Raw genomic sequence first — 12,377 nt, forward strand, 5'->3', positions numbered from 1 at the left:
CTTTATCTTCCATTTTGGACCTCTAGAACTATGAAGTAAATAAATATTTCTTTATAAAGTTGGCCTGCTTCAGGTATTGTTAAAAGTAATGAAAACCCATTGACATGTACATTAAAATGAATAATCTGTAGATCAGCTTGGCTTAAGAAAACAAATGCTTGCTGAAAATGGAAACAAATAGAACTTTCATACATTGCTGGTAGGAATAAAGTGCTACATTCAATTTTAAAACAAGCTGAGTGGTGGTGGTGGTGGTGGTGGTGTGTGCCTTTAATCCCAGCACTTAAGAGGCAGAGGCAGGTGAATCTGTGAATTCAAGGCCAGCCTGATCTAGAGAGTGAATTCTAGGATAACCAGGGCTACACAGAGAAAAAGACTGTCTTGAAAAAAATGGCAACATTGAGGGTAGCTCATTGGTAGAGGATGAGGAACTCCCTACATGAATTAGTACAGGAAGGCCAACTGAAGCTCTGAATCATGTGCACAGTTAATTCAGTAGTTCAGAAATATTAGTCAGCCATAAAAGAATTAATACTCTTTTTCCCTTTGTTATTTAATTGTGGTTTAAACACTCCCATGCGCTCCCTTTGAGACAAAGTCATCTGAACTACATAGTGAGATTGTGTCTCCAAAAGAAAACAAAAAGGCTCAGCTGACATCTTTTATATTATTTTTTTAAAAGAAGTACTTTAAAATAAAGGTTAAGGCTGGGTGGTGGTGGCACATTTAATCCAGTACTCAGAAGGCAGAGGTGGGTGACTCTCGGAGGCCAGACTGGGCTATAGCTCTCTCAGGCCAGGGCTACATAAAGAAATCCTGTCTCTAAATAAATAAAGAAATGAATATAGTAGTGTAATATGTTTTAAAGTGATAACATAAAAATGGTTTTCCATTGTAAATGCTTAAATTTTTTATATCTTACTAATATTTTAAGCCACTGTATGTCTTTTAATGGTAGTATATAGAAGCCCATCTTAGTAATGATAGTAGTAGTAGTAGTAGTCATAATGAGTTTAAATTATTTGTTTTCTTTTGTTCTTTTCTGTTTGTTTTGTTTGTTTTTTGAGAAAGGATTTCTCTGTGCAGCCTTGGCTGTCTGTTTTGAAACTCTCTAGGTAGACAAAAAATGATTTTAATGTATTTTTTATTTTCTGTGTATGAGTTTTTGCCTGTATGTATATTGTCTGCTGTCTGTGGAGACCAAAAGTAGGCATCAGATCCTCTGGAACTGGGGTTACAGATAGTTGTGAGCTGCCATATGGATTCTGGGAATTGAACCTTAGTCCTCTCTACAAATGCTTTCATTAACCCATTTCTCTACCATCACCCCCCAATTTTTAAAGAAGAAAAGTTTTATTACATTTTACTTTGTGTGATAGTAGAAATGATATCATACTGCAATGCCAATTTTGAAGATCAAAAAATAACTCTGTGGAGTTGGTTTTCTCCTTCCATGCAGGTACTGGGGGTCAAATTCAAAGTCATCAGGCTTGACGCAGGTATCTCTGTCTGCTGAGCCATCTCACCAGCCCCTTTTCCTTTCCTGACTTGATATATTACTTGTTTTTAACTTCATGGAGTAGTGTCACATTGTTTTTCTCAGAATGTACTTGTTCAATTTCTAGTTAGTATGAAAAATTTCTTGGAAAGTCTATGTAGGTAAGACCCAAGATAGTATTTCTAGGTCTATCTTGATCTTATTTGGGTCTGAGTAAATACTGTTGAAATTTGAGCTACTGATACTTACTCTAAAATTAGGTCCTTTTAGATTTAATCTATTTCTACTTTGGAAAGAAAGTTAAACAATGTTATCTTGACGATCAAATTTCTCATTATAAATTTAACCTTTGCCCAAATATGAAAACTACCCTGTGAACTTAGGAATGTCAGTAGAAAACTAGAAGGCATATGAGTTACTTATAGGTGTTCCATTTATTCAAGTGGAAGGTCAGGTGTGGTGGCATATGTCTGTCATCCCAGCCCTTATGAAGCAGAGAGGCGTGACCCTAGAGAGCAGAATTCTGTCTTAACCCCTTCCCCAAGAAAGGATAAAAAAATCAGATGGAAGTATAAGTTAATAGATATAGTTAATAGAGTTCACTTGAATCGATCTATTTTTGTGTTTGTAGGGGAGTAAAGTCAGGATATTACACTGAATATAATGCATGAGTTTTTGGCCCCATTTGTTAACTGACTGTATGTTGGTTATTTGACCACTGATCTGTTTTCTTAACTTACTGTATAAATGTTAATTCCTGAAATGGGACCCTGTTCAGTCTTTACACTTTTTAACTGTTTTTATTGTGTATATGTGTGGTGTAAAAAGAGTTTGCATATGCCACGGCACATGGATAAAGGTCAGAGAATTTTGTGAAGTTGAATCTCTCCTTCCACCTTAGAAAACTTCCAGGGTTCAGACTTGAGGCATTGGGCTTGTGCAGCAGTTGCTTTGCCAATTGAGCATCTCACTATCATCTTTTCTGTTTTATATTATCATGGCTTAGCCAGGTGTGTGACTACAGCTTAGACAGCTGTAGTCCCTGCTTTTGGGAGGTGGAGACAGGAAGACCAAGACCTTTAAGGTCAGCTTTGACTACATACAGTTCATGGACCAAGTGAGACCTTGTCTCCTAAAAAAAAAAAAAAAAAATCACACACCCATGTTGTTGTCTAACATTAATAGATCCATATTATAAATACCTTTAAAATGTTTTAAAGAATTTGTTATTGTGTGTGGAAGTGCACACATGCCACAATTCATGTACAGAAACTAGAGGAAAACTTTTGGGAGTTGGTTTTATGTTCCCACTGTGGGTTATAAGGAACAAACTCAAGTCATCAGGTTTGTGCAGTAAATACTTTTTACCTCCTGAGCCATGTTGCCTGCCATGTCTGTTACAAAACAAAAAAATAGAGGAATTGCCTTTAACATGTTTTTCATTAGAATATGAACTAATGGAAATATTATTTTAATTCTAAAATTTCATTTTATCAAGATTTCTTTAAATGAATTTAACACTGCATTCTTGATGGTAACTCGAGTAGCTGTGTGGTTCTCCTGGATATTCTCACTTCAAACCTTTAATAGAAAGAAGCTGCTGCTTATTTACTGAGTATTCAAAGAAAGTTGTTTGTTTGTTTGTCTGTTTGTTTTTCCCAGGAGCTCGGGAAACAGACTACCCTGCAGGAGAAGAACTTTCTGAGTCTGGTCAGGTAGACAAAGCATCTTTGTGTGGAAGCATGACCAGTAACAGCTCCGCAGAGACGGACAGCTTGCTGGGAGGCATCACAGTGGTTGGGTGCTCCACAGAAGGAGTGACAGGAGCTGCTACTTCCCCAAGTACCAATGGTGCTTCTCCAGTGATTGAAAAGCCACCAGGTACACACACCTTTGGAGAGTCTGAGGCTCTTTTGAGAGTGCCACATTGCAGACTTATCCATCTTAAAGTAGCCAAGGTGAAAGAGCTGGGAGAAGATGTTGTAGTGACCATGTTAGAGAGAGAGCTGTCCAGGTCACTGTGCACTGCCAAGGAGGGGTCAGTGGATTGGAGTTCCAGAGCAGGGGTGGTGTAGTAAAAGTATTGGAGTAGAAAAACTCATTCAGCATAGAGTGCTTTTTATGTTTTACAGAAATAGAAGCTGAGAATAGTGAGGTTGATGAGAATATTCCAACAGCAGAAGAAGCCACTGAAGCCACAGAGGGCAATGCAGGGTCCACTGAAGACGCTGTGGACATCTCCCAGCCTGGCGTGTACACAGAGCATGTGTTTACAGATCCTCTGGGAGTTCAGATCCCAGAAGACCTCTCCCCAGTGTTTCAGACAAGGTATGCATCCTAAGTCAGGAACTTCAGGGAGTCTGCACAAATCATGTCACATAGCCAGAATACCCACTAATTTACATTCTTGGAGCTGAAAGATGTTTTTATTTATTTATATTTTCTAACTTTTAAAAAATGGAACAAATACATAGCCTTGTCCATACAGATCCCACTCTCAGTCTTCCCAGCCATTTCCCTCTGGCATTATTGCCTCCATTGTGGTGTTCTAACTTCCATCCTGCTGATGGTCTGGTTGTTCTTTCTGTACTTACTCCCACTCCAGTTATCAGAATTAGCCATTGTTGAAGTTTGTCACTATTTGATTTTCCCAAAATGGACTTGAACTTAGTTCTCATGCACATTTTGTTGATGAGGCCTCTACTTTAAAGGACTATTTAATTCAGAGCCATTTTCCATCTCCTTAGAAACAGCTCTTGGTAAACTGGTTTCTCTCTAAGTTTGTTTTTCTTAGTATATAGAGCAACCAAGAGTTTATTAGCACTTATAACTGATGTGAGAACGAAGTTGTGTTTTGAATTTGATAACCCAGTTTCATATCATCCATTTACTATGCCCTGACAGTCCAAAAGAAGAAGTTTATGATGGAATATAAACGTATTTTACAGTAATTTATTTTATAAAATTAATCATATATTAAAAATTATACATTACCTCCTGGAATTGAGTGGTTTTAAAACAAAATATCTCTCCCTTCTCTGTCCTACCTACCCCAGGAATAAACTAGCTTTAAAATAATAACAGAGCCATAAATTTGTCTGTCTAGTTTTAGTTTTTGGGTTTTCTTCTTTTTGAGAGTCATAATTACAGTCATGAATGTTAACTGATGAATTATTTTCTGCTATATCTTATTCCCTGTTCTCCATTTTGAGCTTTTTAGTTTGTTAGTATTTCAGGTACAGTTATTGAACTACTTAATGTGTAAGCATTTAACACTGACTTCTTTTCATTGTAGTAAGCTTAAATGTAGAACTGTTCAATTCTTGAAAACTAAAGCTGGATATACTTAGTATAGGTTTTTCCCTTGTGCCTCATTTTCCCAGTAACGACTCGGATGTGTACAAAGATCAAATATCAGTATTGCCCAATGAGCAAGACCTTGTGAGAGAAGAAGCTCAAAAAATGAGCAGTCTCTTACCAACCATGTGGCTTGGAGCTCAAAATGGCTGGTAAGTACCAGTATCTAATGTGACATTTCTGCAGTTGAAAGCAGAAAATGAGCCAAATATGATAGTGCAGGCCTATAATCTCAACACTTGGGAGGTTAAGGCAGGAGGATTGTGAGTTGAAAATCAGCTTGGGCCATGGAACCTTCCATGTTAGCCTTGGCTTTGTGTGACGCCTTCACAAAAGCAAAAATCCTAAGAGAAGGATAAATGAAGTAAGTAGACATAACTATACATAAAAACTTAAACACAAAACTCGACTTTCATTAGTTTTAAATGATAAACTTTCCCTTTGTCACAGCATGTTCTCTTTATGTAATATTCATAGGAGGAAAGGAAAATAGGATCTTTAGATCTCAGTCAGATATGGTAGTACATGCCTATATCTCAGCGCACAATGAAGCAGATTATATAAATTTGGACTAGCCTGGCTTAAAACAAAACCCTGTTTCCAAGAGAAAAAAAAAAACTTAACTATGTGTGTGTGTGTTTTCTGTAGTGTCTTACTTAGCCTGCAAGCCAGTGATGTCACTGGTCACTGGTGAGCCACTGATATGAATCAGACTGACATTCAATAGTTCTGTGTAATAGAGATGTAAGATTATTCATGAAATGGGTTTTGTGCAGATAAGACATGGGGCAGCCCAGAGTTAGCTAGTGTCATTGGCTAATGTTCTAATATCAGTAGTGGTTCTAGCTTTTGGGTATTCATCTGCTTCTGTTTGTGTAAATAGCCTGCTTCTCTGTCTTAGGCACTAGTTCTCTCTACTCCATTCACCTTCCTCTCTGTCTTTCTGTCTTCCTCCCTCTTTCCAGCCTTGTTCTTCTTCCTTTCATCAAAAGAATTAAGCCATCTTCCTAAAAAGTGAATGTTATTCTGCTGTTGTCTTGGGAGTGCCTGTAGTCTTTCTTAAATAGAAACTTTGATGATTCTGTGCCTTGACGTTAATTCTCGACTTTACTCTTGCAGTTTGTATGTCCATTCATCTGTAGCCCAATGGAGGAAATGTCTCCACTCCATTAAGCTCAAGGACTCAATTCTCAGTATTGTGTAAGTTTTGAATTTTAAATTATTTCTTTTAAAAGTTTTGATTTTAATGTAAAATAGATTTTAAGACTACTAAAGCAAATATTTATCTCGTGCTTGTTGCTTTATACCATCACCATAGTTCTTTTTTACTGCTGTGATAAAACATCATGACCAAGGAAACTTACAGAAGGAAGGATTTATTTGGGCAGTGGATCCAGAGGAGTAAGAGTCAACTCTATCATGACAGGGATGCGTGGCAGCAAGCAGGTCGGATCAGAGTCAGTATGCTCACATCTAGGACTGCAAGTAGAAAGAAAGAGAGCAGGCTAGCAGTAATGCAGGTCCTTTAAACTCTGAAAGCTGGCCTTCAGTGACACACTTCCTCCAACAAGGCCATGCTTTTTTTTTTTCAAAAAGTACCGCCAACTGGGAACCAAGTATTCAAATACCCGTGACTATAGGAGACAGCTCTTTCAAACCACCACAGCCATTGGAACTAGAAAAACTGATGGGAATGAAGTTCTAAAGTGGGAAGTAGAGTACAAAATGTTTAAGTAAAAGAGAACTTTCTATATTGAATCTTTACTTTAGAGTTCTGTGTTTATTTTAGACTATTACTTATAGCTCAGGAATACATTGGTCAGTTTTTCATAGGTTGACTAGCAAAGTTCCAACAGTTTGTTCCTAAATCTATAGGTATAGAAGTAAATTGTTAATCTACTCTGAGATCCCAGTGGGTAGCACATGCTCTGCACCCACCCCTACCCAAGAGTTTTGGATTCACAAATGAAAGACACACACACACACACACACACACACACACTCTTATAATTTGGTATGCCTTGATTAGCTCAATGATTGGGCACTTTCAAACGTGGCTAGCATACACTCCCCTCCAGTATTCTTGAATTAATACTTGCTAAATCTATATTTTATCTCTGCTACCTCAGACCCAATCCGGAGAGTGATCCCTGGGGCTACTTTCCCCTATTCTTACTTGTCAGTGGGCCTTTAATTTTGATCTTTCTGCTTCCTTGTCATGGTGAATCTGTCCTAAGCCCCTCTAATGGCGGAATTCCTTCTCCTCTCCCTTGTTTCTTGCCTGAGAATTCTAAAAGTTCCACCTCTAACTCTGCCTAGCCATCACCTGTTGGCAGCTTTATTCCCAGAGCCAACATGGAGCAGGCTTCCTTTAGCTACATGCAGGACATTGTAAACAGGTGTTTTGGAAACACAATTAGCATGAGAACACAAGCCACTACATACAGAACTAACTCTCTTCCAGTCAAGGTGTGTGTCTGGTCTGTAGAGCTACATTGAGGTGTGATGAAAAGAGAAGCCTAGGGCTAGAGAGCAACACCCTGAGATACCACATATGCTGTGCATTAGTTTCTGTGGAGTGTTTCTATAACAAGATGCTCACAGTGAATATCCACATGTTCAAAGGTTATGTCAATCCCTCATTACAGGCCCTTTGAGAGGTCTGCACCAGCTCAGTAACACATGGTCCAATCTGCACTCCTGAGTGGAGGTTCTGAAGTCCTTTTTCCTATTTGCAGACACGTGAAAGGAATTGTACTAGTGGCCCTGGCTGATGGCACCCTTGCAATCTTCCACAGAGGAGTTGGTGAGTCTTTATAATGTCACACGCCAACATGTTGCTTTGCAGAGCATTTTCAAGTAGCCTGGCTTACTGCATTTGAAAGAAATGATACCTAAAAAAAGAGAATGCAGTTTTAAGTGAAATATCTGATATATATTAGTAAGTATATGGATGCCTTTGTGGAGATATGTATTAGTCAAGTGTGTTTATCACAATGAACAAAAAGTAGCATTTTCTCTGCCCATATACTATATATACTTTATCTTTGTGTGTATGCTTATGGTATATGTACATAGTGAATATGGGCATGCATGTGCCATGGGGTGTGTGTGTGTGTGTGTGTGTACACGCACGTGGGTATTGTGACAGAACAGCTTTGTGTTAGTTGTTACTGCCTTACCTTGCTCTATAGGGGCTTTTGTTATTTACTGATGTGTATGCCAGGCTAGCTGGCCTCCGAGTTTCCAGAAATTCTCCTTTTTCCATCTCCTAGGAGAACTGGGGTAACAGATGCATGCTACTCTCCCATTTTACATAGATTCTGGGGATCTAAGCTTAGTTCTTTACCCTTGCCCAACAAGCACTGTATCTACTGAGCCATCGCCCAAGCTCTCTGATGCCCTTATGTAGTATAATGCAGCTTTTTTTTCCATGTCTTTAATTAGAAGACATTGACAAGGATCATTTTTAACCCTTTGTTTATTTGTTTGTTTTGAGGCAGGATTTCTCTGTGTAGCCCTGGCTGTCCTGGAACTCACTTTGTAAAATATGTTGGCCTCAGATTCACAGAGATCCATCTGCCTCTGCCTCTCAAGTGCTAGGATTAAAAATCTGTACTACCATGCTCAGCATTTTTGTTTGATTTTAAAGAGAGGCTCTCAATATATAACCCTGGGTAGCCTGGAACTTGTTATGTAAACCAGGCTGGCCTTAAACTCACAGAGATCCACCTGTTTCTGCCTCCTAAGTGCTGGGGTTAAAAATATATGCTCTCACATGCAGCCTTATCCCTTCTTAAAAATTATTTATTTCTATTTTATAAGCATTGACTGGTGTTCTGCCTGCATGCATGTCTGTGTAAGAGTGTTGGATCCCCAAGACCTGGAGTTACAGACAATTATGTGAGCTGCCATGTGGGTGCTGGAAATTGAACCCAGGTCTTCTGGAAGAGCGGACAGTGCCCTTAACCTCTGGACCATCTCTCCGGCCCTGACCTATACTATTCTATCTACTTCATTTAAGAAAAATTTTGTTTTGTTTGAGAAAGGGTCTCACTCTGTAGCCCAGATTGGCCTACAGTTAACAGTCTTCTTATCTTAGCATCCCAGTACTAAAATTATAAATATGTGCCACCAAGCCTGGCTTAAAATCTATATGTATGCATGTATCTCCATGAGTTTACATGCACTACAAATATTCATGTTTCCACAGAAGCCAAAGGGTATCCAGTTCATTGGAACTGTAGTTATAGACAGTTGTGAATCATCTGTTGTGGATGCTAAGACCCAAACATGGCTTGTAAGAGCAATAAGTGCTCTTAATTGCTTCTAGCTCATAAAAATGAAATTATCTTTCATTTTTCCTGTTACATTATCTCTACAATCATAGGCAAAGATGTAGTAACTTGAGAAAGTCTGTCTCAAACAGGGTGAATTTAGGAAAATATGTATCATTATAACTAACCTTGCTATGTGTGTCATCTAAAAATAATTATCCACTAGGTTGAAGATCAAGCAAATATGCAACAAGGATAAACAGATTGGATTTTAATGAAATGTCCTTATTGGCATACAGATGTGTTAGGTAGACGATACTTAGGCTCCTGGGATGGATTTATATGCAGAGATTGCTCATTAATGACTGTCTCATTACAGAGAGAAGACTGTTGCTTTGCTCTCATCTTCTCTAGGGTTTTCTATGTTTAACTTCACAAGCTGTGTCTGAGTTACTTTTGTGAACAGACACCATGACCATGGCAACTCTTATAAAGGACACATTTAATTGGGGCTGGCTTATAGATTCAGAGGCTCAGTTCATTATTATCAAGGCAGGAGCATGGCAGAGTCCAGGCAGGCTCAGAGCAAGAGAACTAAGAGTTGTTCTACATCTTCATCCAAATGAAGCTAGGAGCAGACTGAATTCCAGATGGCCAGGAGGAGGGTCTTAGAACCCACCTCCACAGTGACACACTTCCTCCAACAAGGTCACACCTCCTACAGTGCTACTCCCTGAGCCAAGCATATTCAAACCCCTACAAGCTTTTAGGAGAAATCCTGTTGTCATCTTCTTTTCTTGACAGTAATGAAGAAACCCAAGGCCCGCATTCTAATCACTTACTCACAGATCCTCAGTCAGCGAAAGACTGGAAAACGTGAAATAGAAGATTTGATAAGCAGAATTAAAGTTATATTTGCAGAATAAAACAATTATATATTTTAAGGGTCAATATCAAGTCCTACTATTGGGTTCAAAAGAGCAAGAGATTTCTAAGGAGTCAAAATTACCTAAAGGTTGACTATCATCTCAGTAAGATGGAATTAGTGCTAAGGCTTCCAGAAATATAGAGTCTATCACAGGGCTGATGATGGTGTATGCAGTAGGAGTCAACAACGTGGAACTAGCATGAAGGATTTGTAAAGGACAGTAGCTATAACAAAGCACAAAATGCTTGGCTTGAAAAGACATAGAAAACAAGGTGGTGGTGGTAATGGTGCACACCTTTTATCTCAGTACTCAGGAGGTTCGAGGCCAGCCTGGTCTCTTGAGTGAGTTCTAGAACAGCCAGGACTACACAAAGTAGTCCTGTGTCAAAAACAAAAACAACAATAACAACAAACAGAAATGTAATAAAGTCAGGGTTATATTTATTCATTGTCTTTCCATTAGGCAAAACTGCAGACTAATGGGTGATTACATGCACATGCTAGGTTAACCCTCAATGTTTTTAATTGCTCAGCATTTTGGATTTCAGATTTATAAATTATAGATGCTCAAGACTGTATGAATAGTTCCTAGCATGTTAGCAATGAGTTGCCTGTAGGATGATGTCATTGTACAACAAGGAAGGTCCAGCCTATCATTAGATGAGAAGGAAAGGTAGGTGGGGAAAAGTCTAGGAAGGGGAGAGGAGGAGAAAGCGGGAGATTCAAAAGGAAGCATTTCTCTCTGCGCATTTGTATATGGATAAGGCTGTTATGAATATTTTATAAGGGATGGAATTGTACAGGATCATTTGACTTATCTGGGTCAGCAAATTATATTATAATTATATTATACCAATTGGATCAGAGTATTTTGGTGTGTTCTTTGATGTGGCAACTTAATTGAGTTTGAAGTGGCAGGACGCACAAAGCCTACCAGAGTTGGGGGGTGTGTGTGTGTGCAAGGCTTGGCGACCACGCACCAAGGGAAAGTGAGTGAAAACAACCCTCTGGGGCAGAAGCAGCTGGGGCGGGCGGAGTGGATGGCACCTGGATCAAAAAAAGCAGGGGTCTGTGAGTATTAGTGGCGTCATAGAGCCACTAAGATAAAGATGCCCTGCCATGCCGTGTGGACCTACGGTGCAGCACTAGCAGAGGATAAAGGGTTATTACTTTATATTTTTGCTGCAACAGTTGCCTTCTCTTTTCACCTAAGAATTCATCAAAATACAAGTAAGAGAGATATAATCCCCCAAGTAACTATCTGTTCTTGTGCGTGTTGTGTGCAGGTACATGCTATTAGAGACACAAATACTCTACTTCTAAGTCATGTCCCAAGCCCATTCTAATTCTAAAAAGACTTACCATAGTCAAAGAAACAATGACTGATTTGTCACAAAACTGCTTTTTTTTTTTTTTTAATAAACTAGATGTCATTAAGTAGCCATGGTTAGCTTGGAACTTACTATATATACCAGGATGACCTTGAATTCAAAGGTACCTGCTTACCTGATTCCCTGTGGTGGGATACAGGTGTGCACCACCATACCAAACTGCAGGTTCACTTTTGGAAACATTAGTGAGTGACAGGTTGGAGCAGATGTTGTGTGATCTCTTCCGGCTCTATAGCTTATACAGATAAAGCTGTACTTGATAGATGGTGCTTTGAGTACCTCATCAATAAAAAGTGGGATGATTAACTAATCTGCTTCTTGTTTTGAAGACGGACAGTGGGACCTGTCAAACTATCACCTTTTAGACCTTGGACGTCCTCATCATTCCATACGATGCATGACTGTGGTGCATGACAAAGTCTGGTGTGGCTATAGGAACAAAATCTATGTGGTTCAGCCAAAGGCTATGAAGATAGAGGCAAGTTAACCTATGTTTTGTGTACATACTGAATTGGTATTCCCAGAGAGACTCTTTCCCAGATCTGTGTTTAAAGTACACTTCAGATCTAGCTTTGGATGTCTTAGCTTTCTCTATTACTTTACCTCCCTTGTCATTTTGGGCTATGGGGTTAGGAAATGGAGGGGTTTTTGTTTGTTTGTTTTTTGTTTGTTTGTTTTGTTTTTTATTGGTTGTTGTCGGTTCTATTTTATTGTTTTTAAGGACAGAGGATTTACACATAAAAGTCTGTATGTATTTGTGTATGTGTTTTATTTGAGTATGTGGTTTTTGTTATAGATTTGTTTTTTGTTTGTCTGTCTGTTTTGAGACAAAGTCTGTCTACACAGCCCTGGCTATGCTGGAACTCACTATGTAGACAGACCCACTTGCTTCTGCCTCCTGAGTGCTGGAATTATGTGTGTAACAT

General features: G+C 38.9%; 1 protein-coding gene across 6 annotated transcripts in view; it reads left to right on the top strand.

The window, feature by feature from the left end:
* The window catches only part of SPAG9 (sperm associated antigen 9), a gene marked incomplete at its 5' end in the record, with an annotated part of 120,273 nt that overhangs the window by 92,394 nt on the left and 15,502 nt on the right, over positions 1–12,377 (top strand). For all 6 annotated transcript variants that reach the window (XM_080923515.1, XM_080923516.1, XM_080923517.1 and 3 more), the window contains 6 exons: positions 3,161–3,379; positions 3,631–3,826; positions 4,882–5,007; positions 5,975–6,055; positions 7,594–7,661; positions 11,781–11,929. In XM_080923515.1, the coding sequence (XP_080779641.1) occupies positions 3,161–3,379; positions 3,631–3,826; positions 4,882–5,007; positions 5,975–6,055; positions 7,594–7,661; positions 11,781–11,929 (839 nt within the window). The remainder of the gene's footprint in view (positions 1–3,160; positions 3,380–3,630; positions 3,827–4,881; positions 5,008–5,974; positions 6,056–7,593; positions 7,662–11,780; positions 11,930–12,377) is intronic.

Source organism: Micromys minutus (assembly GCF_963924665.1).
Source record: "Micromys minutus genome assembly, chromosome: 10".
Lineage (NCBI taxonomy): Eukaryota > Metazoa > Chordata > Mammalia > Rodentia > Muridae > Micromys > Micromys minutus.